We start from the raw sequence: 23,655 nt of genomic DNA, 5'->3' as shown, positions 1-23,655 counted from the left end.
ACAGTGATGAAAAAGTAACTTTATGATCAATCCTCACATTTACGACCTGTGCAGGTCTGTAAAGCAAAGGAAAGCTGCAATAAGATCATAAGCACGGTCATGGTTTCGCTTAGCAACCGCTTCACTTAACGACTGAGTTGCTGGTCCCAATTGTGGTCGCTAAATAAAGACTCCTATTTAAAAATCAACATAAAATTGAGTAACTGTGTTAGTGCTTGAAGAGATTTACTTTGCCTTAAATGGGCACGCATATGTATATAGACAGATACGCACACATATACCAACACACCCAATCATATGTAAGCATTGTATATTTTCATACATGGTTTTTAAAATATTTCTGTTGCTTTTAGGTTAAGGATTCCTGCCCAGTTGTACTCTATGATTCACAAGAATTACTTCCTCACCTTGAAGAATTAGAAAAACAAATTACACATTTTCATGAATCCCTTGGAAAGATCAATGAAATTATTTCTGTACTAGATCCTGAAGCCCAGCCTGCTCATGTTTTTAAACAGCAACATCAGGTATTTCTCATGTGAATCCTCAGAATATGTTTTGTTTCGCTGTTTATTAGGGGAAAAAGTATGAATATTTGATCTATGAATAACTTTCAGCTTTAAACAAAATTTTAAGTAATACATTTCTAAGTCACATAGTTCCCTTTTACTGGACTATATTAAACTGAAGTTGTTCTGTACAATTTGTATGTTAGTGTCTTGTCAGTTAACAAACAGGTCATGTTAACTTTAATATCTAGTTGAAAGGTGGGACATAGAACAGGGACAACACACATGTCTAACATGCAGAAGTTCCCATACCAGGATTCTTGCAACTCAGGAGGGCTAGGAAAGATTTGATTATGAGAGGGCTTCCAAAGATAGTAAGAATTGTGGACTGAAATTTGATCTATCTGAAATATGCACTTGGCAATATATACAATTGAGACACATGTTAACCAACCAGCATGGCCTGGATGCTTGAACAGCCTCTGAAGCACCTGCAATTTTAGTTTTCTTAAGAGATGCAGCACTTCAAGGGAAACTAACAATTCAGTTTCATAAAGTATTGAATGAAGAATTGGAATATCCGATTTTGAAGAATTGGTGAGTCCAGGTGTTAAAAATGTGAAATATATTTCCAATTTTTTCAAATATTAAGTTAATTCACCAGAAAATATTGTGACATGTTTATTGGACTCCACAAAGAATATTTAAAAAGGGATGGACATTAAATGTCTTATGTTGGCGATGTAAAAAATTTAATGGTTCCTTAACTCATATGATTTTCGTCTGTTTTATAGCCTTGTTCTGGCATAAAATTATTGCATATGTTAATATGATTTTTGGAAGAAAGATTCCAATTTAGGTTCTTAATGTGATGTTGAATTATATTCCTAAAACATGGAATATCTCATTTCATTCAGGACATGAATCTGTGATCTATTTTTGAAAATTCTCTATGTTCTAAAAATCAGAAGATGGCACAATGTGCAATGTGACTTTGCATAGTCTAGATTCAATGATAAGATAAATGATTAAACATGTAAAATTACATAACTTTACAGTTATATCAATATTTTAATCTAGTTTTTGTCACATTTAATTTATTCTAGTCACTAAATTATATTTACATTTTTTCCCCTTCACTGTTTATCTCTTTTTTTTTTTTGGTAATGATGTCAACTGTTTTGTATTTCATAATTTTAAGAAGTAAAAAAAATTAAAAGAACACTGTACAAGGAAGACTCTCTTATTCATCAGAAATGTCTATATGTGCATATGATCCATGTCCCCTATTTTTATAAACAAATGTAGCAGGATAAGCATTATTATATATGGTTATAAAAAAAAACTCTTCACAAACAAAAATCATGTTTGTTCACAGAAACTGTATGCATTAGTGTGACACCATTCTCCACTTCAGTCAGACAAGCAGCTTTTGAGACATTCTAGATTTTGTTTGATAAAAACATTACCCGAATAGAGCTTTGAAGGCAGTCAAAGGAATGTAACACTGGTGATCTAATAGCACTGTAATGAAACCAAATAGTTTAATTTTTTTCTAATTAGATTTTCTAACATTGAAGGTTTACCTTTTGAATTACTCCAGGTAACACCTTGTATTATTCCTAGTAAGAATTTGTGATATTTTAACACATATGTTTGCTGTATATCCAGTTATTGGGTTTGTTTTTGCTGTTTTGCTGAGTTGCAAACTTTCAAGTGACTTTTATATTCCAACTATAAATATTTTAATGCACCAGTAAGGTGTTCCCCACCCCCCACCCCACCTCAGTATATAGTATTTTACAATTTTACTTGTTTAAAATGTTAGGGTTTAATTACTTGTTTCCAGCACATGTCAGTCTGGAAATAGACTTTTGGCATTTTGTGGATTTCAATTACAACTATAATTTTTTTCCCCCAAAAATGATACATTAAAAGAACAGAGCTACAATCTTGTTTCAGTACCAATTCTCAAGAATCATTCAGAGCAATAGGATTGCAATAAATGCTATCTGTGTATGGAATTATAGCATTTAAATAGTTAAGTTGCTATAGTATACAGGTAATCCTCAACTTACGACCACAATTGGGATCAGAACTTCCATCACTAAGCACTGCAGTCATTAAGTGAGTTGCACCTGATTTTACGAACTTTTTTGCCGCAGTCGTTAAACGAATCTGGCTTCCCCCATTGACTTTGTTTGTCAGAAGTCCCCTGGGAAGGTCGCAAATGACAATCATGTGACCACGGGATGCTGCAACTGTTGTAAATATATCCTGATTGCCAAGTGCCTGAAGTTTGATCACATGACTGTGGAGATGCTGCAACAGTCGTAAGTGCAAAGACCAGTTGTAAGACACTTTTTTAAGCACTGTTGTAATTCCGAACAGTCGCTTGACAAATGGTTGTAAGTCAAGGACTACATGTAACATAATTGTACCAGATGAAAAAAATTAAGTATTCTTTTATAGAAAATAAAGTAGGTGTAAAATAAACACCGTAAAGTTGTCAATCTATTTTGTTTTTCTTACTGTCCACAATATCCTTATTTTAATATTTTCATTTTTTTTTTTAAGGATCTGGTAGCTTATCAAGAAAACTGCAAAAAAGCTTTGTTATTAATTGAAAGAAATAGTCAAATCATCACAAAGTTTGTGGCTTCAAGTAAAGTGTTAAATCATTTCAGCCTTTCTGTACTTCAGAAGAAAGTGATAGAAATTCAAGCTGCTTTTCAGGTAATATTTTTGAATTGCAGTAATGTCAGTAAATGTTTAGCATTACTTTCCAGCATGAGAAAGCTGTGAAAGAAAACCAGTTTGATTCAGGTATATTAAGATAAAGTAACTTTAGTATGGAAAAAAATAATAATTCAGAATAGCCTTTGATAAATGAAATTATAGAAAGAACAGTACAAATAGTAACAAATTAAAAGACATGGTTTGCAGGGCTAAAGGCAAGTATACTCAAGTATCATTGCAACTTTTTTTGAAAAATACAAATGTAGTTTTAGGAGACAAGGAATTAATATAAGATAGAGATCACTTATGGTTGCTAACAGTGCCTAAAAACACCAATCTGGGTTTTAGTGAGACTTTCAGGGACTTGCAATATTCATCTTAAGGAAAGGATGGGTGATGTGAGGTGTTTGAAGTCTTCTTCACTTTAAATTTAAAATCCTGATTTATTTATCTTATCCCTTGCATTTTACCTGACTCAGTTTCTTACTCTTAAATTGTACTTGCTGGGACAGTGGCAGAATAAGAGCAATACCCCAGTATCTTTTGAGGGCCTCTGAGATCTATGTTTCATGTCAGCATCAGGTCCTGGACAAAGGAATAGGACTTTCTTCCTTTCTATGTATCTCAAACATTATTATTCTTAACATCACAAGTCCTGTTCAAGTTACACTTAAACAAGATATTTATGGTATTGTGAGCAGGTGAGATGAAAGGAATATAGCTAGGGGCTATCGAGGGTAAATTATTACTCTTAATTTTTTGGGAATATTAATTCTACCCTCCATAACCTCTAGGTATATGATGTTCTAATGTCTAGTAATTCTAGTAATTCTGTCTAGTAAATTAGGCTTATGCACTAATTAAGAAGTTGAGATGTTATAATTATTTTCAGGACACATTCATGTTGAAATACATCCAATTTCAGAGGAGTCAGATTGTTTATAAATGTCACTTGAAAACATAAAAAGGAGTATTCAAGCTTTTTTGTTCTTATGAATTCTTCATGAGGCAAAATGTTACAGAAAAGCAGGGAATAAGGAAATAGCAACAAGAGTTTTTTGGTGTGTCTTTTTTTTAAAGTACAGATATTTAAGCCATTTGGACTACAGTTTGAAGCCTTTCCCACGAGATTGTAGACTGCGTGCAATCAATTGTAGCGCTGTTGATATCAGATAGTACTTAATCTTGAAGGAAAAAGGAAAGAAATTTTCCTTTCCCATAATATTGAAAATGCAGGGACATGACCTGGGCCTGGTAAAGACAGAAATAAAGAAACATTGTAGTATTTTTCCTCAAGGGTAGATTATAATTTTGGTTAGTGCACAAAGTATAATGTCAGTTAAGACAAATTGTGTAGCATTGCAGTTTTTTTTTTGTTTTTTGTTTTGCTATTTTCACTTATGAATGAAGCACATGATGCAGAAGACAGATGACTGGAAGAAAAATGTTGAGGTAAATAGTCGTTTGATGAAGAAATTTGAAGAATCTAGAACAGAGCTGGAAAATGTTCTCCAGACTGCCCAATGCTGTCTAAAAGAAAAGGGCAACCCTGAAGAACTTCTCCGGAAACATACTGTAAGTATAACTTTTTAAAGCATGTTGCTGTTACATTTCATATTGTTAATAATCACAAGTGGCAGCACCTAGCCAACCATGGTTAATGTCAGAAAAGCCAAGCAGAGTGGAAACTGCTGGGAAATACCAGGGCTGTAGGTTAAACCAGGAAATCAAAAGCATTCCCCCAAAAGGCAGGAGTTAGTTTGGTTTTGCTTTAATACACAGACATGGAAAAAAGAGATGCCCGCCCAGCCCCACTAAAACAAACCATTCCTGCCCTGCTGTTATATTCCTTCTGCATTGTGCCGACTAAATTCCATGATCTCACCATGAGGTTCTTTGATAATGAATTTTTGTAAATGCTAAGCAAATAGTACATTTACCATGTTCTATATATAATGTGTTGAGTCTTCTGTAAATACATTGTATATATTGTTTATATATCAAGTCTTTTCATGCAACACTTGAAAGTTTAATCAGTTATTCAAATTCCATAAAGAGAGCTGGATTTAATGACCCATTATCAACACTTCTATGTTGATTGACTGGGTACTTATTTTAAAAATGTAGGTTTAACGTATTTTCTCCGTAGTGATATATTTAGGCTGTGCAACCTGACCATACAGTTAATCTTTGAAATAATGTTTAGGACTATAATGTGAAAGTCCTTGGATGCTTTAGTTCTTGATAATGTAAATTATGAACATATAGCTGTGTTTACTCACAGCAAGGGTTTAAAGAAGAGTTGCAAATTAGAATCCTAAGTCTTGTCCTAGGTCTGTTAAAAAACAGCAACAGTGTAGATCACACAAATAACAATAACAAATGTCTAAAAAGTCATTAGTTCCTGCTTACTGATGGCCAAATGTTATGTTGTGTTTAATAGATAGCAGGAAGTTATTTCATCCTTTTTCATATCCAGCATGGCTGGCTGGGGAATTCTGGGAGTTGAAGTGCACACATCTTAAACTTCCCAAGATAGAGAAACACTGCTCTAAGATCTGGAATGTTAATCCTCTCCTCCTTGCTTTAGTCTTGATCTAGGTGGAAGGCCCTCATAATCTGCATAAGAAAAAAATTGAAGATGCTTATTATGGGTTGGGATCATATGGAAATTAATGGGTTAAACCACTTCTATTCTTCCTATTAGCCCCCCCCCCATTTTTTTCAAGGAAAAAAAGCATAGATGTAATTGCATGCTATTCCAGATTTATCATTCATAAGATCAATCTCAGTCATACGATCTAATTTTCCTGCTTTAGTGCAAAGTATAACCTTCTGTTTCCCCTAACAACTATATTAACATTTTAAATATGTGATATAAAATTTCAAAACCAGGAATTTTTCAGTCAGTTGGACCAAAAGGTGCTCAATGCTTTCCTGAAAGCTTGTGATGAACTTACTGACATCCTTCCTGAGCAAGAGCAACACACCCTTCAGGAAGCTGTGCGGAAACTGCATAAGCAGTGGAAGGTGAGTTTTGCCAGCCAGTTCTGGTCATAAGTTGTTTCTCTGTGTGTTTGTGCCCTCGAGTCAATGTTGACTTCTGGCGACTGCTGGAACAAGTCCCTGCAGTTTTCATGGCAGGATTTCAGAAGTGGCTTGCCATTGTCTTCTTCTTCCTAGGGCTGAGAGTGAGTGACTGGCCCAAGGTCACCCAGCTGGCTTTGTGCCTAAGGTGGAACTAAAACTCCCAGTCTCCCAGTTTCTAGCCTGATGCCTTAACCACTACACCAGACTGGCTCTCCTGGTCATAAGTTACATAGCCACAAAATTTACTCTGTCCAAAGAAGAAGACTTGCTTGTGGAATTATTGTTCTCAGCTATTCCTGTCCAGGCAACATGAAAAATCCTTGCCTGTTAGATAGTTTGCATACTTTCACTTGTTTATTGATTGAACTCACTTATCTTAAAGAGTATTTTCTGTCATAATGTGGTAGGTTACACAATTATTTTATTTCATGTTTCAAACTTTCTACCCCTGCTGTGATTTTGTGATGCATGAACAGCCTTTCATCTGTTCATTTTTATGGTGTAATGTTGTATTGCATTTTCAAAGAAAGTTAGTCCTCTGAAATTGTTCAGAAAAACTTTCCTACAGTTTTAGTACTACTGTGACTGATCCATTCTGTATATCACCTAATAGACAGATGTTTTCTTTACATGGTTTCACAAATAGGAAGATTTACTTATTTACATTATACAATCCTATAGCTTGTAGGAAATAAAAATGTCATGATAGATTCAGTGATAGGTCCATATCAGTTACAATAGAAGAAAAAACTGTTAGAATGTAAGTATTAAGTTTTAATTTTAGTCCAATGGACAGATAATTAACTACTTGGAGGATTTTAGGAGTAAAAAATAAATTTTCAAACAAAAATATTACTGAAAAATGTAGTGACATATATGAATATCTAGAACATAGAAAGCACATTCATGTGGGGCAGGGATGTTCAAGTGTCCCAGCTGCTGCCCCTGAAACTAATGCTCTGGTTGGGTGTTGTTGCTGTTTGTTTGTTTGTTTTTGTACCCTTAGAAATAATTCCTTAAAAAAAGAAGTGACTGAGTTTTATATTGACTTCTTCTTTCCCTTCTTCCACTTACGATGCAGGATCTCCAGTCAGAAGCTCCATATCATTTACTTCGCTTAAAAATAGAAGTGGAAAAAAGCAAATTTCTAGCAACACTGCAAGAATGTCATGCTGAACTTGCTCGACAGCATGAGCTCATGACCAAGGAGAACAGTGAAAAAATAATTAAGGAGCACAAGGTAATCCTAACTCTTTCCCTAAATAGTCAGAGTTTTTCTCTGTATTTTGATATCTGCCTTGACTCTTTAAAAATAAAGGTATGTGCAATATAGAAAACATTACTGTCCTGTTCCAATCTGTTTGCTTGGCATTATGCCCCTGTGATTCCAGATTAGATACAATTTCATAATCAAAATGATATATGAGTGGGTAATTTGTTAGTATAGAATTTGGCATCTGATATTAATGACTGATCCATTACCTATTCAGCTTATGATTTGGTCTACATTACTATTCAGCAATGTGTGCAACTTCTACAAGCAATGCTTACTTGGATAAATGAGAGCTTAGACTCACAAATATTATAATTAGAACATCATGTTTCATTCAGATTTGTACTGTGAAATTTGTAATATGGAATTAGCCATTGTTCCGAGAATTTTTGGGCATGCATGTAATTAAATTCATTTCGAAAATATGGTTGACATAATACGTTGCTGTTTTCTTTGCCAGTACATTACAACATCATATATCATGATGTACCTTCCTAGGATCCATTGTTTCCCATGGCTCTTGTTTATTATTGTTAAGTGACTGAAGGCACCATCTTCAGTATAAGCAGAATTTATATACTGATTTGATCCTTTAACAAAGCTGCAATTTAGAGAGCTTACTTCTTAGGAGATATGCATTGGATTGTACTACAAATAAAATCTGTGCCCATGCTTATTGCAAATGGAATGCAGGTCATTTATCATTGTAAACAAGTAAGAGTTTTGCTTTGGAAAATTGTTATATCTTTGTAGCATCCAGTAGCTACACACGTGCAAAAACATAGTCTGGTGGCTTAGTTATAAGATTATATAGATACAGAAAATGTAAATTAATCCATAATAAATCTCAGTTTGAAGACACTATATAATGAATATTGAAGCTACTTCAGTCATCTTAAGTAGGGAATGATGATAAGAAAAAAAAATAAGAAAGGATTTGTAGTTTTTAATGAGCAAAATGATCTGTAGGATACTTGTGCTATGCAAAATGTCCATTTCCTTTTTTTTTTTTGCTTAAAAAAAATTAAGATGCATGATCCATTGCTAAGAAAGATATACAATTTTCAAAGAAAGGGAAACAAACAGGTCTATTTCTTTATTGTTGTTGTTGTTGCTGTTGTTATTATTATTATTTTAAAGGACCAAAGGAATTCCTATGTAGAACAGCATTAGATGCTCAGCTTTTCAGAATCAAACATACAAACACATAATCCCTTTAAAAAATAAAGCAGTGTTATCACAGGTATGAGTAGAAGAACTATATTATCTGTGGTTGTATTGACACTTGTGTCTTTTAGTATAGCTTTCCTGCACTTGTTAATAGTGAAATTACAATGGAAATTCCTCATATCATTTTGTATAATCATGTATAATCCAGCCTTGGCTTTCCCAGAGACTTCCCCTTTCATTCAGCAAAAGTTTAATTTGAAAGATTCTTCTCATAAAATTGTTTCCCTGGTTAAATTGACTGGCTTAATGCTGAATTGTCCTTAATTACTTTTGTACCCTGGAAGGTATCCCTGTGAAGGAGAATGGGTGGGTGGGTGGAGTTTATAATACTGGTTTCTTCCCATTCATTTATTTTTTCTTTACTTTATAGCAAACTAATATAATCTCATATTTGTAATTGGGAACAAATGATACAAACAATGCTGATTCAGAATTAGGCTCCCTTCCAGCTATATAAAAATAAGATAATTAATTCTGGGACCTGTTCTCAGTCAAACTTGGCTTCTAATAACTGGTTTCCCTCCTTAACTCCCTAGTAAGGCCCCAAGACTTCTTGACTTCCTGCTGCCATGACTACCGCAGTGATAAAGAAACAGTTAGTAGACCTCCTCATTCTCCTCCCCCAAATAATTGCCCTTCTTACTTTTACAACACTGTTTTGGTAGTGATCCAGATGTGAGATGTGGAGAAAGAATGTGCCAGGGTAAAAGAAGAGGGGTATGTGAGTTCTTTGTGGATTAAGATGCAATTTTGGTGATGATCTGAGTGTTATTTCACAGATTAGAAATTCCCAGGTCAATAAGATTAATATGGGGACAGTTCACTAGATATTTTTAACAGTCATACAAATCATCTTAGTGTATAACATCTCAACTTGTAGTGCCGATGAAGGGATCAAAAAAATCCCTTCTGGATTCCTTGCAACTGAAGGAACTTAAACTATTTCCTACAATCAAAAAGTTAACAAGCACTGCCATTTCCCTAATAGAGATGAAGTATCTGCACAAGTCTTTACATACATTTGTAGAATAAATGTGAATGTCTTTAGTTTTTGAACATCAGGTAGAAATTACATTTTATAAGTTCATTTGTACTGGTGTGTAACTTTCATACAGATGTACATACTAATAATGGAAAAGATGTTCTTTTAAATCTAGCCATGTCAGTGGAGTGAGCAACTGTTTCTGTTTTGTGCCATCAGCTGTTTTTTGGTGATAAAGGGCCTTTACAACTATGTGAGAAACGACAACAACTGATTAAAGAATTGTGCTTGAAACTACCAGAATGGGATTCAGTTAAAACAACATTTGAAAGTAGCCAGAAAGAACTCAGTGAACTTAAATCTCAGGTTGTCAGCACCTACATGAAACTAGTAGCTCAACCAGATAAATGGAAAGAATACAAGAACAGGTAACTAACTATATGAACGGCTATGGTGAAGGCATGATAGATATAATTAGTAGAAAACTAGAACTGCAATGTCCTTTAATGTCATAAATACTATATTGCTTGTCAGAAGCATAACATTTTAAAATTGTACATGAATAGAACATCAAAGAGCAATATCGTAAGAAGTAAAGGATCTAGATTAGAGTTGTCTGAAAAATTGCCATGATTTGCCCACTTGAAATTTTCATCCATTTGAACAAGCAGCATTCCTTCCTAACTGATTAAAAACTTTTGCTATGCAGAAACTTCAGCTGCTCGTTTCTTGAGCTCCATTGAAATGTTTGTCATTAATTAACCCACTATTGTTTACCTTGCTATTTGCTTATCTTTCTATGGCTATGTTTCAGATTTTCTGAATTACAAAACTGGATTTCATCGAAGGAGGCTCAACTTAAAACAATTAAGAATGGTGCAGCTAATACTACTAAATACAAACACTTTAAAACATCAATAGAGGTATATTAAAAATTACTTGAAATGGATATGTTCTTGTAATACTAACACACTGACTTGAAGTGGTTGAAACTGACAGTGCGAGCAGGCCTTTTTCTGCTTTTCGCATTTTAAAGCTAGGCCAAACAATTTACAACAAATGTAAATAATGTTATATAAACAGTGAAATATAAAATAACTGAAATTTCCTGGATAAATAAAAACAACTCTGGCTAGAAATTCAACTCTTTAGAAAGAAATGTGTACAATGTAATACAGAAGCTTTTGAAAACCCATTGGTTATTTCAAGACGAAATTGTGTCAATAAATGTAATCAGAATGATTAGTTCACACGTTTCAGATATTTTATACTAGAAAAAATGTACCATAAGAATGCATTGGCACAAACTGCCAAAATAGACCTCACAGTTGACCTGCAGCAGTAGTAGGAACTGAATGGTTTCCGAATGCATGGCATTGCACAAAAGAAGTGACATTTTGGGAACAGTGGCTATATGTATATGTATACATACACACACACATACTGTACATAAAGTCTCACATACACACATATGAAAAACTGCATGCAAAAGGTGTGTATTGCATTAATTTTATTTTTGAAAAACATATGCAAGGGAAAGTTATACACAAAAGCAAACATTAGGGGAAAATTATAAATAATAGAGTTTTTTCAAGCAATATGTTTTTTAAAATTGCAAAAGTAGGCAGGAGAGAATAACACATAATATTTATATTGATTGAATGTAGGTTGATCTTCAAATCTTTATTTGCTAAGCACTAATATAAAAGACACTTCACCCTATTCAGCCAATACAAACAAGGACAGAACTCACTATGGGAGAAATGGTGAGCAGCCTACCCTCTTTATTTCAAACTGTGGGATCAGCATAGAGCCATTTGTCCACAAGTATTACTGTCTGCATCAAGAAAGACTTCCTGCATGGAACTCTACCCAGAAAGGCTACCTCTTGTAATCATGGAAGTTGTATTGTTCTTCTGGTGAATAGCTCTTCCCTAACACCACACCATTACTTGCTAAGTAGAGGGATCCTCAAGCGATTTATATCCTTGAGCATATTAGCTTGTGACAATCCCACACGTATATACAGTACGTACCTCTCATTCATCCTATTGACCTAATATCTTAATTGGCTTTTCCAAACTACTAACATGTTTCATACATTCTGTGACAGAACTTTGTGTCCTGAGGCAGCCTTAGTTGACTTACCCATGCAAACTCATGTAAATCTGTTTCTCCCTTGTTTGGGGCATCTAATTTTTATATTGATTCTGTTTCAGGAAATTAGGCAAGATGCTTGCAAGAAGGGAGAAGTTATCATCTGGTTGAAATCTAGGCTTGTTGCCTTATCTGAGGTTTCTTCAGAGGATGAAGTAAAAAAGAAAGGGAATGAACTTTCAGTACTTGCTAGTGACTTTAAGAAAGTTTTAGCCTTGTTGACAGAGGTATATTATAATTTCATTATATTGACTTCAGAAGCTGCCCTATTTTCTATTATTTGTCCAGTTACAGTAAGTTAATAGCATTCTGTTATGTTTCAGCAATTTAGTCTGAATGTTACTGTAACCACTGATGATTTCTCAGTGATATTAGTGGTATTTTGATGTACCTAGGTACTTGAAAAACAATGATCAGTTTTTCAACTAACTAGGTACATCAAAATACCACTAAAAAATAACAGAATTGTTAATTATTGTATAGTTCTGCATGTAATTGCATCTCTGATTATAGGTAAAAGTAGTTCCCTGTATTTCCATATGTCATTTGTAAATTATTGTATAATATTTCAAAAGACAACACATACTGTATATGCATGTATGTGGTAAATACATGAGAGCCACAATTCTGATGTTTCCTAGATGTATAATTCTGCACGTTTTCCTAAATGTATTTTCTAATCCAATTATACAGTTTGCTTATGAAAGTATTGCAGGGATCCTTTTCTGTAATATAGAGTTTGATGGAAGCACGTGATTACATAAACTTACTTTTTATGCTGAAGTCAGTGTGCACAATATGCAGTGTGCATCAAAAGAAAAGGAGCTGTGTGCACTATGGGGAAAAGATCCAAAATTCATATTAATTTTCCCATTGGCAATTTTCCTTCCTCCTGCCCCTTCCTCTGCCCTCCATACACTTGTGTTATAGACAATGTGTATATCAATTTCTCCCCTAGACTATTTTTGGATCATTCATATTTGCTTTGAGAGTTTTTTTTCCTAAAATAGTTTTGTATTTCGGAAAGCTTTTGGCATTTTAGAACTTGCTTATGCTTACTGTTTGCTGAGTATGGGCACAAAAATATTTATTTTCAGAAAATGAGTTCAGCATTGGGATATAGAATAGAAAAAAAAGGATTGGCAATTATCATGGCCAATTCTACAATTAATTTTTAAAAATTCCAAATTAATCTGGAAGGGTCAGATAGAATAGAGCAAACTCACAAAATAATAATAGAATAAAGTGGAATAGAAAAAATCTATTGATAGTTAGTTAGAATTGTTGATGCCTGTCAGATAATTGGAAAATAATATAGAGACAATGCAATTAATTGCTTGATCATATACTTGCACTGCATTTTAGATTGCTTTAAATAATGCCAAGTACTGCTTACTTGGCACTGAGTACCTTTAGAGAGCTTTAATATGGTTTCTAAACACAGATTGAGAAGACACTGGGTGCGGTTGGAGATTGTGTTCAATACACTGAAGAAGTGAAAGGCACATTGGAAGAATTGATCACAAACTCAAAAGAAGCTCAGACAGAAGTTGAAAAAATCTTAGATGTTGATAACTTGTTACAGGCCCAGCAAATCCTTCTACATCATCAGGTACAACAACTGTCCACACATCAGCTTTCACTGAATGTGTAACAAGTGCTTAAATATATATTATTGTTGCTGCAAGCACTAATATCTGAACTGCTGATAATGGTTAAGAATCCATTTCATATAGGCTGAATTGGAAAGAGGGGATATTACACTTTTCTGTAATAAGGTGCTGAGGGCGAACATTTAATATATTTTTAGAAGGGGAAAGTATAAACCTTTTAAAAATGATTATGTACTTTGCCAAAGTGACTTTTTGTTATTCCTTTTCTCTTCCCACCCCCATTCTTGTCTTCATTCTTCTTACAAGAAACAACAAGTTTTCAAGGACCATTTCACAATTTACATAGGGCAAATTTGGGACTGCCATCAAGCCAGTCATCTTGGCAAACTGTATGATAATGGTGTTTGTAATAATATATTTTTCAGCCTATGCTTAGTATAATGAACTGGCATCAGGTTGATTGAAAGTATTCTTTCACCCATGTCTTCCCTGCCTTTTCCATGGCAATACTTTAACGACTGCCAGACTGGCCTCGAGGAAGGAAAAGGGAGCTGCCTGGATTCAGCTGAGGCTCTCCTGAAGTGCTTGTTGCCGCTGTCTGTTTCTTCAGTAAAGTTGTATTTAGGGGAGGCGAACATGGGAGACAGTGCCCCCAAGAATGTTACACTCAGAAAGAGCAAAACCTAAAAGGGTTGTCCCTTTGGGAACATTATGAAGAGTGACAGCTCTGAGGGCCCTGCCTTCCTGCCTGCCTGCCTATCTGCCTGCCTGCCTTCCCCAAAAAGGAGAAGTGTGGGCTGTGTGAGGGTAAGAGCTGGGAGATTTCCCAGACGTGGGAAAGATTCTAAATTCAGCTTCCACCCACGTCTGATGAAAGCTGACCTAAGTGAATAGTCACAAACAATGAAAGTACAGAAAGAGAAGTTCTGTAAGAGACAGAGGATCTATGTGGCTGCAGTCCTTCATGCCCTTTGGGCCTTTATCAGAAACCTTGTGATATGGCTTCTGAGTCTCCCTCCCCCAGTGATATTGCCCGCTAACTGCCAGTTTGGTTCATAATAAAATGTGGATGAAGGAACCAATTTTGCATCTATTACTGAGACCTAATATGTGAGCTGATTGTGTGGATTTGGCCCTTCTGGTTTCTCAGTGCATTTGGTATGGATCAACCCAGTCCGGGGGAACAGAATGGAGTTGCTGTGGTCCATAAGAATATTGTCTTTCTCACCACTCTTTTGAATATGGCAGGTTATGAGGTTGCTATCACCATTATAGATGGTTGGTCATTGAGATCATCAGGGGAACTTCTAGGTGTTCTAAGAATGCCCTCTGGTGGCAGTTTGCAGGTGTCCTTTTTTGGCAGCACCCATGCCCTGAAATTTGGGGTTGCCTATTATACTACCTTTTAGATGCCTGTTGAAAATTTGCTTCTTCACTTAGGTCTTCCTAGTATGACTGTTGGAAGAATGTTCCTTGCCTCACTTTTTCAATGGATATGTTTTGTTGGATATTTTTTTCATATTTTAAATATTTAAATGTATTTATTTATTTAAGAAAATTAATGAATTCTGGGTAGCTAACAACAATTAACCAAAAAAATACCTTCTGTAAATCAAGCAAAAAAAAAAAAAAATTAAATGATCATTACATAATAGCCAATGCACTATATAACAGACTCAGCCACACAAACCACACCTATATTACACTCGTCTAATATCCTGACTCAGCACCTGGGGGGAAAGCCAGGTTTTCACAGCCTTCCAGAAGGCCAAGAGGGTTGGGGCCCTTCAGATCTCCAGGGGGAGGCTGTTCCATAGGTCAGGTGCCATGACAGAGAAGGCATGATTCCTCATTCCCACATTGTTTAAAAACTTTGTTTAATAGAGGGGACCTTGGATGGGGACCCCTTGGAGATAGGCAGTCCCACAAGTAACCTTTAAAGGAAATAACCAGCACATTGAATTGAACTTGGAAGCATACTGGAGTGCAGCTCACGCAACAGCAGTGTAATTCAGGCAGATCTTGGGTGCACTTAAACCTGTGTGCATCACTGTATTCTGGATCAGTTGAAGTTTCTGAGTTTTTTTTTCAAGGGCAGCCCCACATAGAGCACATTGCAGTAATCCAGTTGGGAAGTGATATGACATAGTGAGTAGGGCCTCCCAGTCCAGGAATAGGTGCAACTGGCACACAAGATGGGTTTATGCAAAAGTGCCCCTAGTCATGACTGCCACCTGTTCTTTGAGCAGGAGCCATGAGAACTAGATTGTGCATCAGATCTGTCCAGGGTAGTGCTCTGCCATGAAAAGTTAAAAATGAAGTATCTCCAGATCCTCGAGGGCCCTTTGAAGCTGTGCACCTACCACTTTTCAACAGATTTCCCTAAAATGAGAAAGTTGGAGACTGGAGGCAAAAGGTATCTAATACTGTTGGATCCAAGGATAGCTTCTTAAGAAGGGGATGGACTACTGCCTCCTTCAAGGCAGATGGAACCATCCCTTTCCAAAGAGAAGCACTGCTTGTACCCAACCACATGCCATCTCCCAATAGGCCTTAACCAACCAGGAGGGACATGGATCTAAAACATAGGTGGCAGAACTTACAACACCAAGGACCCTGTCTAATTCCTCAGGACCAACTTCTTAAAACTCTTCCTAGATAACTGGGCAAGACTGCACTCCAGTCACTTTGATAGAATCTGGCAAAATGGAGTCCAGCTCTAAGCAGTTCCAAGTGATTTTATTCGGCAGATGCCTAGAATAACAGTCCCTCCCAGGCCTCTTCCTACAAGGAAGGGACCTGACACAAGACTGGCTACCTGCAGACATGATAAGAGCAGAGAAGTAAGCCTTATCACCACAAAGTAAGTCCTAAGAAAGGTATTTACCTGGGCTCAATTAGATTTGCTCTTTGTTTTCCCCAGTGGTGATTTAATATCAGATATCAAATGTGAATTTTGTTTGAAAAATTGTAGCATTTTACTGTGCCATGTTCTGGATGTGTAGTTTTGAAAAGTTTTGAAAATTATAGATAAACTAGACCTTTCTGGTGTTTTAGTTAGAGCAGAGGTGATTTAATGCTTGTTCCCTAAAACACAACATATTTGTATATGCATACTATGCAGGTATATCTATATTTACTAGAGTGCTTTTAAATATTTGTTTTTAGCAAAAGTCAAAGAGACTTCATGCAAAAAGGCAAGATGTGCAACAGCAGATTGCCCACAGTAAAGAGCTACAAATTGAAGGTGGTCTGTCTCCTGCTGTGCAAGAAGATTTATGGAAGTTGGAGAGTACATTAGAAAGCATGCAGCAATCTATGGAACAGCGTGGAGATCAATTACAGGTAAGTATTTTCCTTGAAACTCTGTAGAGAAATAAAAAATTGTCACTTTACTTAATTTATACTTAATATGAGCTGTCATCTGACAGGCTTTTCCCAGCTTAGCTAAGTTTTTAAATACAAGAATCTGGCCAACCTTGTCAGAGGTTGGGGTCAAATAGGGCCAGACATGGTTGGTACCTGAATAGGACACTACCAGGTTATAGCTCTAGGCTAGGGTAGGAAATAAATAATCCCCCTCCAGCAATGCTGTTTCAGTATTGTTGCCAAGAAACCTACATGATTGTGTCCATATAGTCACCAGGAATAGAGACTGACTCCAGGACATCTTTATTTTTTACACTATGAAATGGCCAGTAGCATTAACTTTTCATAATCTGATTATAAAGTTCAAGTACTAGGTCATCTAGAGTTCAACTACAAAATGGGGTATCATCAGACTTGGCGATGGCTCTCAACTTTAAGACATTAAAGAAGGCACAGACAAATTCATGGAAACTAAGCATATCCATGGCCACAAGTCATGATTTTTAAAAATAATTTTCTGAAACCCACATTAAGAAAAAAAATCATGTGTGATACACACACAGACACACACCCCTATGCTATATGTGCGCACACACACAAATCTCTAGATATGTAAAAGTATTGAGATTAAAACCAACTAACAAGCTAACATAAACATTTAAAAAAGGAATTAAAAAATTAAAAAGCAACAATTATTCTAAAAGTTCCAATGCTATTTTCTGCATGCAAAAATAGAAGTGGAATACCCATAGGACTTAATTAGCCACTGTGAGAAAGAATGCTGGACAAAATGCACTTTCGAACTATTCTAATAGGGAAGTCTGATGTTTAAAAGAGGAGAACCACACTATAGGTCATTCTCACATGGCACTTGCACAGTTCTTTTATTCTTAAGACTTGGGAATAATAATCTAAAAATATCAATAATCCAATTATCAGATGGTTTTTGAATAGAGCTTGATAATTAAACTCTAGGAGCTATTTTCCAATGGTTGTTTGAATTGTGAGTATTCAAATAAATACTTTTTGCATAAAAACCTAGCTAAGAAGTAGCACCAAGCAAACTTGGCTAATTTCACAAAGGCTTTTGGGGTCATATCTCAATACTCTATGAATGGGAGACAACCAGGAAATACCAAGACTACAACTAGACTGGAAAGCTGGGGGGGAAAATCATCGTGGATGACTGGAATGGCAAATCACTTTTGTGTTATCACCTAGAAAACTACATGGATTTGTCAATGAATTCACATAGAATTATCTCAGTACATGAAGAAAAGACCCTTTACCGTCATGTTCTGCATTCAGGTTTCCCATTGATCTCTGTAGCTAATAAAATGCACGATTCTTGGATCTAGCAGGAGTTTTCATTTGTTTTTAAAATTTTAGATTCTGAAAGAATAATGTAAATTCAGGTAAATATGTTCGATACAGCTTGATTTTATGAGCCAGAAAAATTTCATTATTCATATGTGGTAATTATGAACTTTAACTTCCTGTTCTTCTTTTACTGTTCTGTTTCTTCTTCTTCTTTTTTTGTAGCTCACAATAAACACATGGGAACAGTTTGAAAGAGACAAAGAAACAATTGTCAAGTATCTTAGCCATGCAAGCTCTGCCCTTGAGCGCATCTTAAGTTTTAGCAGCTTGGAAAGTTTGTCAGCAGAATTAGAAAAGACAAAAGTATGTGTCCTGGAGGATTTTAACTGTTCTGTCTGCTACTATATTAGATTCTTGTGTGTTTCTTTTTGCTAAAAAAATGTGTACTTCATTAATACCTCCTTGCCTTGAATGTTGGTCAGGCAGGTAATACAGTGATTTCAAAATATATAAATATATACCTAAACAATATTAAGATAATTGGTTTTTAGAACTATGTGTTGTTTTCCTTTATGTTTTCCATCTGTTTTTGATTATTTCTGTAAATCACCCAGAGTCACATTGTTTGAGTTGGGAAGCCAAATAAATCCTGTAAATAAATAAATAAAGCCACAACCTGGGCCCATCAGAACACAGTATTGATGGATTCCCACATTGAAAAGATGCGTATTTCCTTCTTTTCAAACTGACATATAAAGCGGCAGATGATTACTGAAAATGAAAAGATGATATGCAAATCCCATGATCCCTTTTCTTTATATGATTCAAGTGAATCATGCACTAATAGCAGAACAAATATAAAACTTCAGCCAAGAAATGTTGCAATCATCTTGGGACTGGTTCCGGCCCTAAGAATACTGAAACAGAAGGGAATTCTGTACTATTTAGCAAAACTTTGAGTTGTATATGGTGAGAAATTCCCCTGTTTAAATCAGATATTCTTGAACTGGTAATTTTTGAAAACCTATTTTGGTATTTCTTTTTTATAAGAATATGAAGTAAATTCCAATAACCACCCCTTGTTGGCAAAATATTATTGAGAATAATGTTTAATTTGTGCCTCCTCCTTTCCACAGGAACTTTCTAAGCAGACAGTAGCCATGGCCATGGAAGCGGAGAATCTGGTCAAGAAGTCTTTTGCCATACAGCTTGGTCAGAGGAGCAAGGAGAGCCTTCAGCAGCAAGCAAAGTCAATTCAGGAACAAGTTCAAAAAGTAGAAGCTACACTTGAAGAAGAGTATGTTCTTAAATAGTCATAATATTTGTTCCCTGACATGAAGAATGTATCTTTTTTGCCTTATTAATGCAGTGTTGAGTCTCAAAGACTTTGTAAAACTGTCATAAAATAGTAACTTATCTATCAGAAACTACTGTTTTAATACCGGTGGGGGGGAGGAGGACCTGAAAAAGAAAGAAAACAGTGACACATTATCTAATTGGAAATGCTTGAAAAAATATCCTTGGTCCTTTAAGTGTCCTTATAATTGCTTTATGAAGCAACCATTGTGAATCCTATTTTATGCATTTAAGCTGATTCTTGTCAATGAAAGAAATACTTTGAATTGGACATAAATTCTAAAGTCATAGTAACACACTTCAATATTCCGTAACAAAAACAGAAAATTATTTGATAGAGGTTAGCATAGATAAATAATGCCATCTCCTAAAGTGCCTTAGGGCATTTAGAAAAATCTATCAATCTACTTTTTAAAATATTTTTTCTTTACTTTGTTCAACCGAGTGCATAAGAACATAAACTGTGCCTTTCTCTCATTGAAATGTGCCCTATTCCCTTTTGTCATGCTATTACAAGTGATAGATAAAATAACTACCCTTATTTCTTTGTATCCTTGTATTTATTCACCAGGATCTGGGCTACAGATCCAGTGTTAGAATCTGGAGATCAGAAAACATAGTGACAGCTACATAAAGGTTACATAAAAGCAATGATATAGCAACTTTTATCACAATGTGTATTTAATGCTTCATACTCTGTTTCATCTTCACCAGAACTTTAGGAGACAGGGCAGTATTATTCCCATGTTACAAATAAGTTCATGAAGCTGGCTTAGTAATTTGTTCAAAATTGCTTAATTCCTGTGCAGGGAATTAAGCAATAGTATCCTGGGTGTATTTCTAGTGCTTCATATTCTGGACCATGAAAACTCTTAGGAAGTTGCCAGTGATTTATTTGCAAAGAAATAACTGTATTCCTTTTCTTGTACATTCCTTTTACACTGAGGCACATAAATAATTGAGTTTATCAAGTTCAAGTTTGTTAATGCATTAGAGAGGAGCAACATTTTAACATAACCATTCCCCTCCCTAGTAGTTTCATATGATTTTTTTTCCTTGCAGATTTCTTCATCTTTTTTTTTTTTTGCTCTGCCCTCTCTACCTAACATCAAGAGTAAAAGAATAATTATTTTCCATGAAGCCTGCTTCTTGCTTTGCAAATTATTTAGAACTCTTTTTTCATTTGCCACAAATGAGTAAAGAAAGGCATTGCTTTTAGTGCCTCTGAACTGCATTCTGTGACCTTTATTTTTTCCTTCTGAAATATCCAAGTAGTTGTATTGGTCATGACCATTTTTAGTACATGTTTTGAACAGATTCTTAGTTAAACATAAAATACCTAACTGAAACTAGATGTTGTTATTTTAGCAAAATATGCATGGATACCTACCTGACTGATTAAATATTTTGGATATAAGTTTGCACAAATGTATGGTTCAGTTGTATAATTTTATGGATTCTAATGCATTTGCATACTGTGTAGTCTTGCAAAAGGGATTTTAAAAATGCCCAACTTCATTCAGTAACAATCTTCCTTGCTAGGGGTGATAGCAACTGTATCATCAATCATACAGAAAGGCATATTTATTCCTTTGGAATTTCAGTCATTTTCAGGAACGTAGACCTTATAATGTATTGGGAAGCATTCTTCTAACGCACTTATGGCATAAACACAATATGTGAGGTTGATTATAATATAATAGTTTGTTAAAAGCAAGTCTAGTAGAAGGAAATGGTAATATTTTAACTTAGAAGCACAGTGAAGGAATATTAAGGAATAAAGATCAACATTGGCTGAGCTTCAGAAACTCTCAATCAGTAACTCAGCTGCAATTTGCAATCTGCAATTTGATTAGATGTTGTACACAAACTTTCAAGATTTCTCCAAAGCTTAAAAATATCAAATACTTGCATTTTGGGAAAGAGATATGAATGCTGAAAGTATTAGGAAGACAAATAGCTTTAAGGGAATCTATGTGCAGAAGTTATTTAGATGCAGAGAGTATACAGTATATACTTGTACCACATTGCCATTTTTTGCATCTGCAGTAAAAAAAATATTGGCTGGGTTCACACTTTGCAATAAAGCAAGATGTTTTAAACTATTATTTATCTTGCGAGCTGCAGTATTAAGGCACTGTGGCTTGGGTCATATATCAGGATAAGCCAAAAATAAACCATTATGGCTAACCATTAAGTATACTACCCTATAAATTTAATGTCAGCTTTGGATATTACAGTACAGTCATCAGGTTGGACATCAGTCCAATAAACAAACAAATAAGAATATTCTGTGCAGATTTATATGTACATATTCAGAATCTTCAGCTGTGTCTCTATGTTTTCTCCTGGTTTCATGATAACTGAGATATGTAAGTTTATATCAAAGCTTTAGCTCATTTTAATGGCTTAATTTTGCATTTGTACTATACCAAATTTAAAACAGCTAACAATCTTTAGTTGAAAATAAGCTATTTAAATTTTAAAAACACCCATGTGGTAGCTGCTAGGTAGTTAATTTCCATGCTGCTCTAAAAATACGCCTTTGAAAATAATATCTCAGAAGATGATGTGTTACTTCCCACACTAGTTTTGTTCTTTTCAGAAAATGGAAGAAACCCATTGCCTCCTATGCTCTGGAGGTAATTAAGACCAGATTCCTTGGTTGCTATAATTTTAAATTTAGAAACAGGTACTTTGTGGTTCGTTTTCTAAAATGGCATGCCATTATGTAAGCAATTCTTTAAATTGGACATGTAAGAGAATGGGCATAGTTACACAATAATAGAGTGTTAATTTTTTTCACTACATATGGTTGATTTTAGTATTAAAACCATGGAAATGGTGAAACACAAGTGGGATCAGTTTGGGAAAAAATTTGAAGCATTGTCCATCTGGATCAATGAAAAAGAAAAGGCGCTGGATTCCTTGGAAATACCATCAACTTCCCTGGATGTGCAAATCAACCAAATTAAGGTGATTGGTTCACATTTTATTTAGCATTAAATATTGTTTTACTTTGTCCCTTCTATTAGAAAGCTGCAGAACAAAGGAACAGGCTTTTAACAGCTACAGACATACTTTGACATAAAGATGCTAAGGTAGAAGGTTTTGCAGGAGTTTAAAATAAAATATGCATATTTAAATTAGTTTTAAATTACATGCAAATTCTTCAGTATGTGCGAAAAGATCAGTGGGTTGTGTTTTTGGTTGATGCTCTTTATCTACAAAATATCATCATGGGTATATTTTCACAGAATGTAGAATGATTTCTATTGTAATCTGTATTGCAGTTACAGTATTTTCTTCCAATATGTTAGATAAAATGTATATAATTTTGTGTACTTATCAAGTATTGCTGAAATAATAAAGGAATGTCTGGATTCAGTATTGGTAGCTAAACCTTTTTTACATACTCTCAGTTCTTTATATCGTATACTAGATTCTGTTTTTCCTCTGGAGTGTTAATAAAAATCTCAACTACAAGTAATGTTTATCAGAATTTCTAGAATGTGAATTTCACATATAGGGTTTAATTTTTTAATAGTTTTGTGGTGAAAGTACATGTACATTTCCAACTATATTTAGTGCCCCAAGTATAGTTAAACCATGTATATGTATATTCCTAGAACTTCTTTAAAATTTCCCCACCAAACTGCTAGAACTGCTAAGACTAAAAATACTGATAGTCCTTGTGTAGAGGAGGAGTCCTAGATTTTGATTAATTTTTTAAAATTGATTGTTATGATAAGAATGGACAGTGAATTATGTCAGTGGAGGATAACACCCGTGGAGGATAACACCCGTGGTGGTGTATGCTGTTCCACTGTATGTTGGATTTATCTACCTTATCCTCATCAAACTGCAGTTCACATTTAAATATACAGGATCAGATCTAGAGCATTCTAGATCTAGGTCTTATTCTGGCTTTGGCACAGAAAATTTTTCCTTACCTTTCCAAATTTATTCATTCAAATAAAAACAAATAGTTATATACAAGTTTCTTTGCTGTGTTAT

At 34.9% G+C, this 23,655-nt stretch overlaps 1 protein-coding gene across 1 annotated transcript in view; it reads left to right on the top strand.

The window, feature by feature from the left end:
* The window catches only part of SYNE1 (spectrin repeat containing nuclear envelope protein 1), a 246,712-nt gene that overhangs the window by 16,574 nt on the left and 206,483 nt on the right, over positions 1 to 23,655 (top strand). Inside the window, exons 10-22 of the mRNA XM_088142170.1 lie at positions 354 to 527; positions 3,087 to 3,245; positions 4,659 to 4,823; positions 6,144 to 6,278; positions 7,420 to 7,578; positions 10,043 to 10,251; positions 10,638 to 10,746; positions 12,043 to 12,207; positions 13,425 to 13,592; positions 16,762 to 16,938; positions 18,505 to 18,645; positions 19,419 to 19,579; positions 22,464 to 22,614. Of these exons, the coding sequence (XP_087998296.1) occupies positions 354 to 527; positions 3,087 to 3,245; positions 4,659 to 4,823; positions 6,144 to 6,278; positions 7,420 to 7,578; positions 10,043 to 10,251; positions 10,638 to 10,746; positions 12,043 to 12,207; positions 13,425 to 13,592; positions 16,762 to 16,938; positions 18,505 to 18,645; positions 19,419 to 19,579; positions 22,464 to 22,614 (2,073 nt within the window). The remainder of the gene's footprint in view (positions 1 to 353; positions 528 to 3,086; positions 3,246 to 4,658; positions 4,824 to 6,143; positions 6,279 to 7,419; positions 7,579 to 10,042; positions 10,252 to 10,637; positions 10,747 to 12,042; positions 12,208 to 13,424; positions 13,593 to 16,761; positions 16,939 to 18,504; positions 18,646 to 19,418; positions 19,580 to 22,463; positions 22,615 to 23,655) is intronic.

The sequence above is a fragment of the Python bivittatus genome, unplaced genomic scaffold (genome assembly GCF_059951505.1).
Source record: "Python bivittatus isolate LINGU-HERP-01145 unplaced genomic scaffold, Pbiv_v1 ctg000020_np1212, whole genome shotgun sequence".
Classification (NCBI taxonomy): Eukaryota; Metazoa; Chordata; class Lepidosauria; order Squamata; family Pythonidae; genus Python; species Python bivittatus.
Note: the sequence above shows the minus strand (reverse complement) of the source record. Positions and strands in the feature narration are given on the sequence as shown.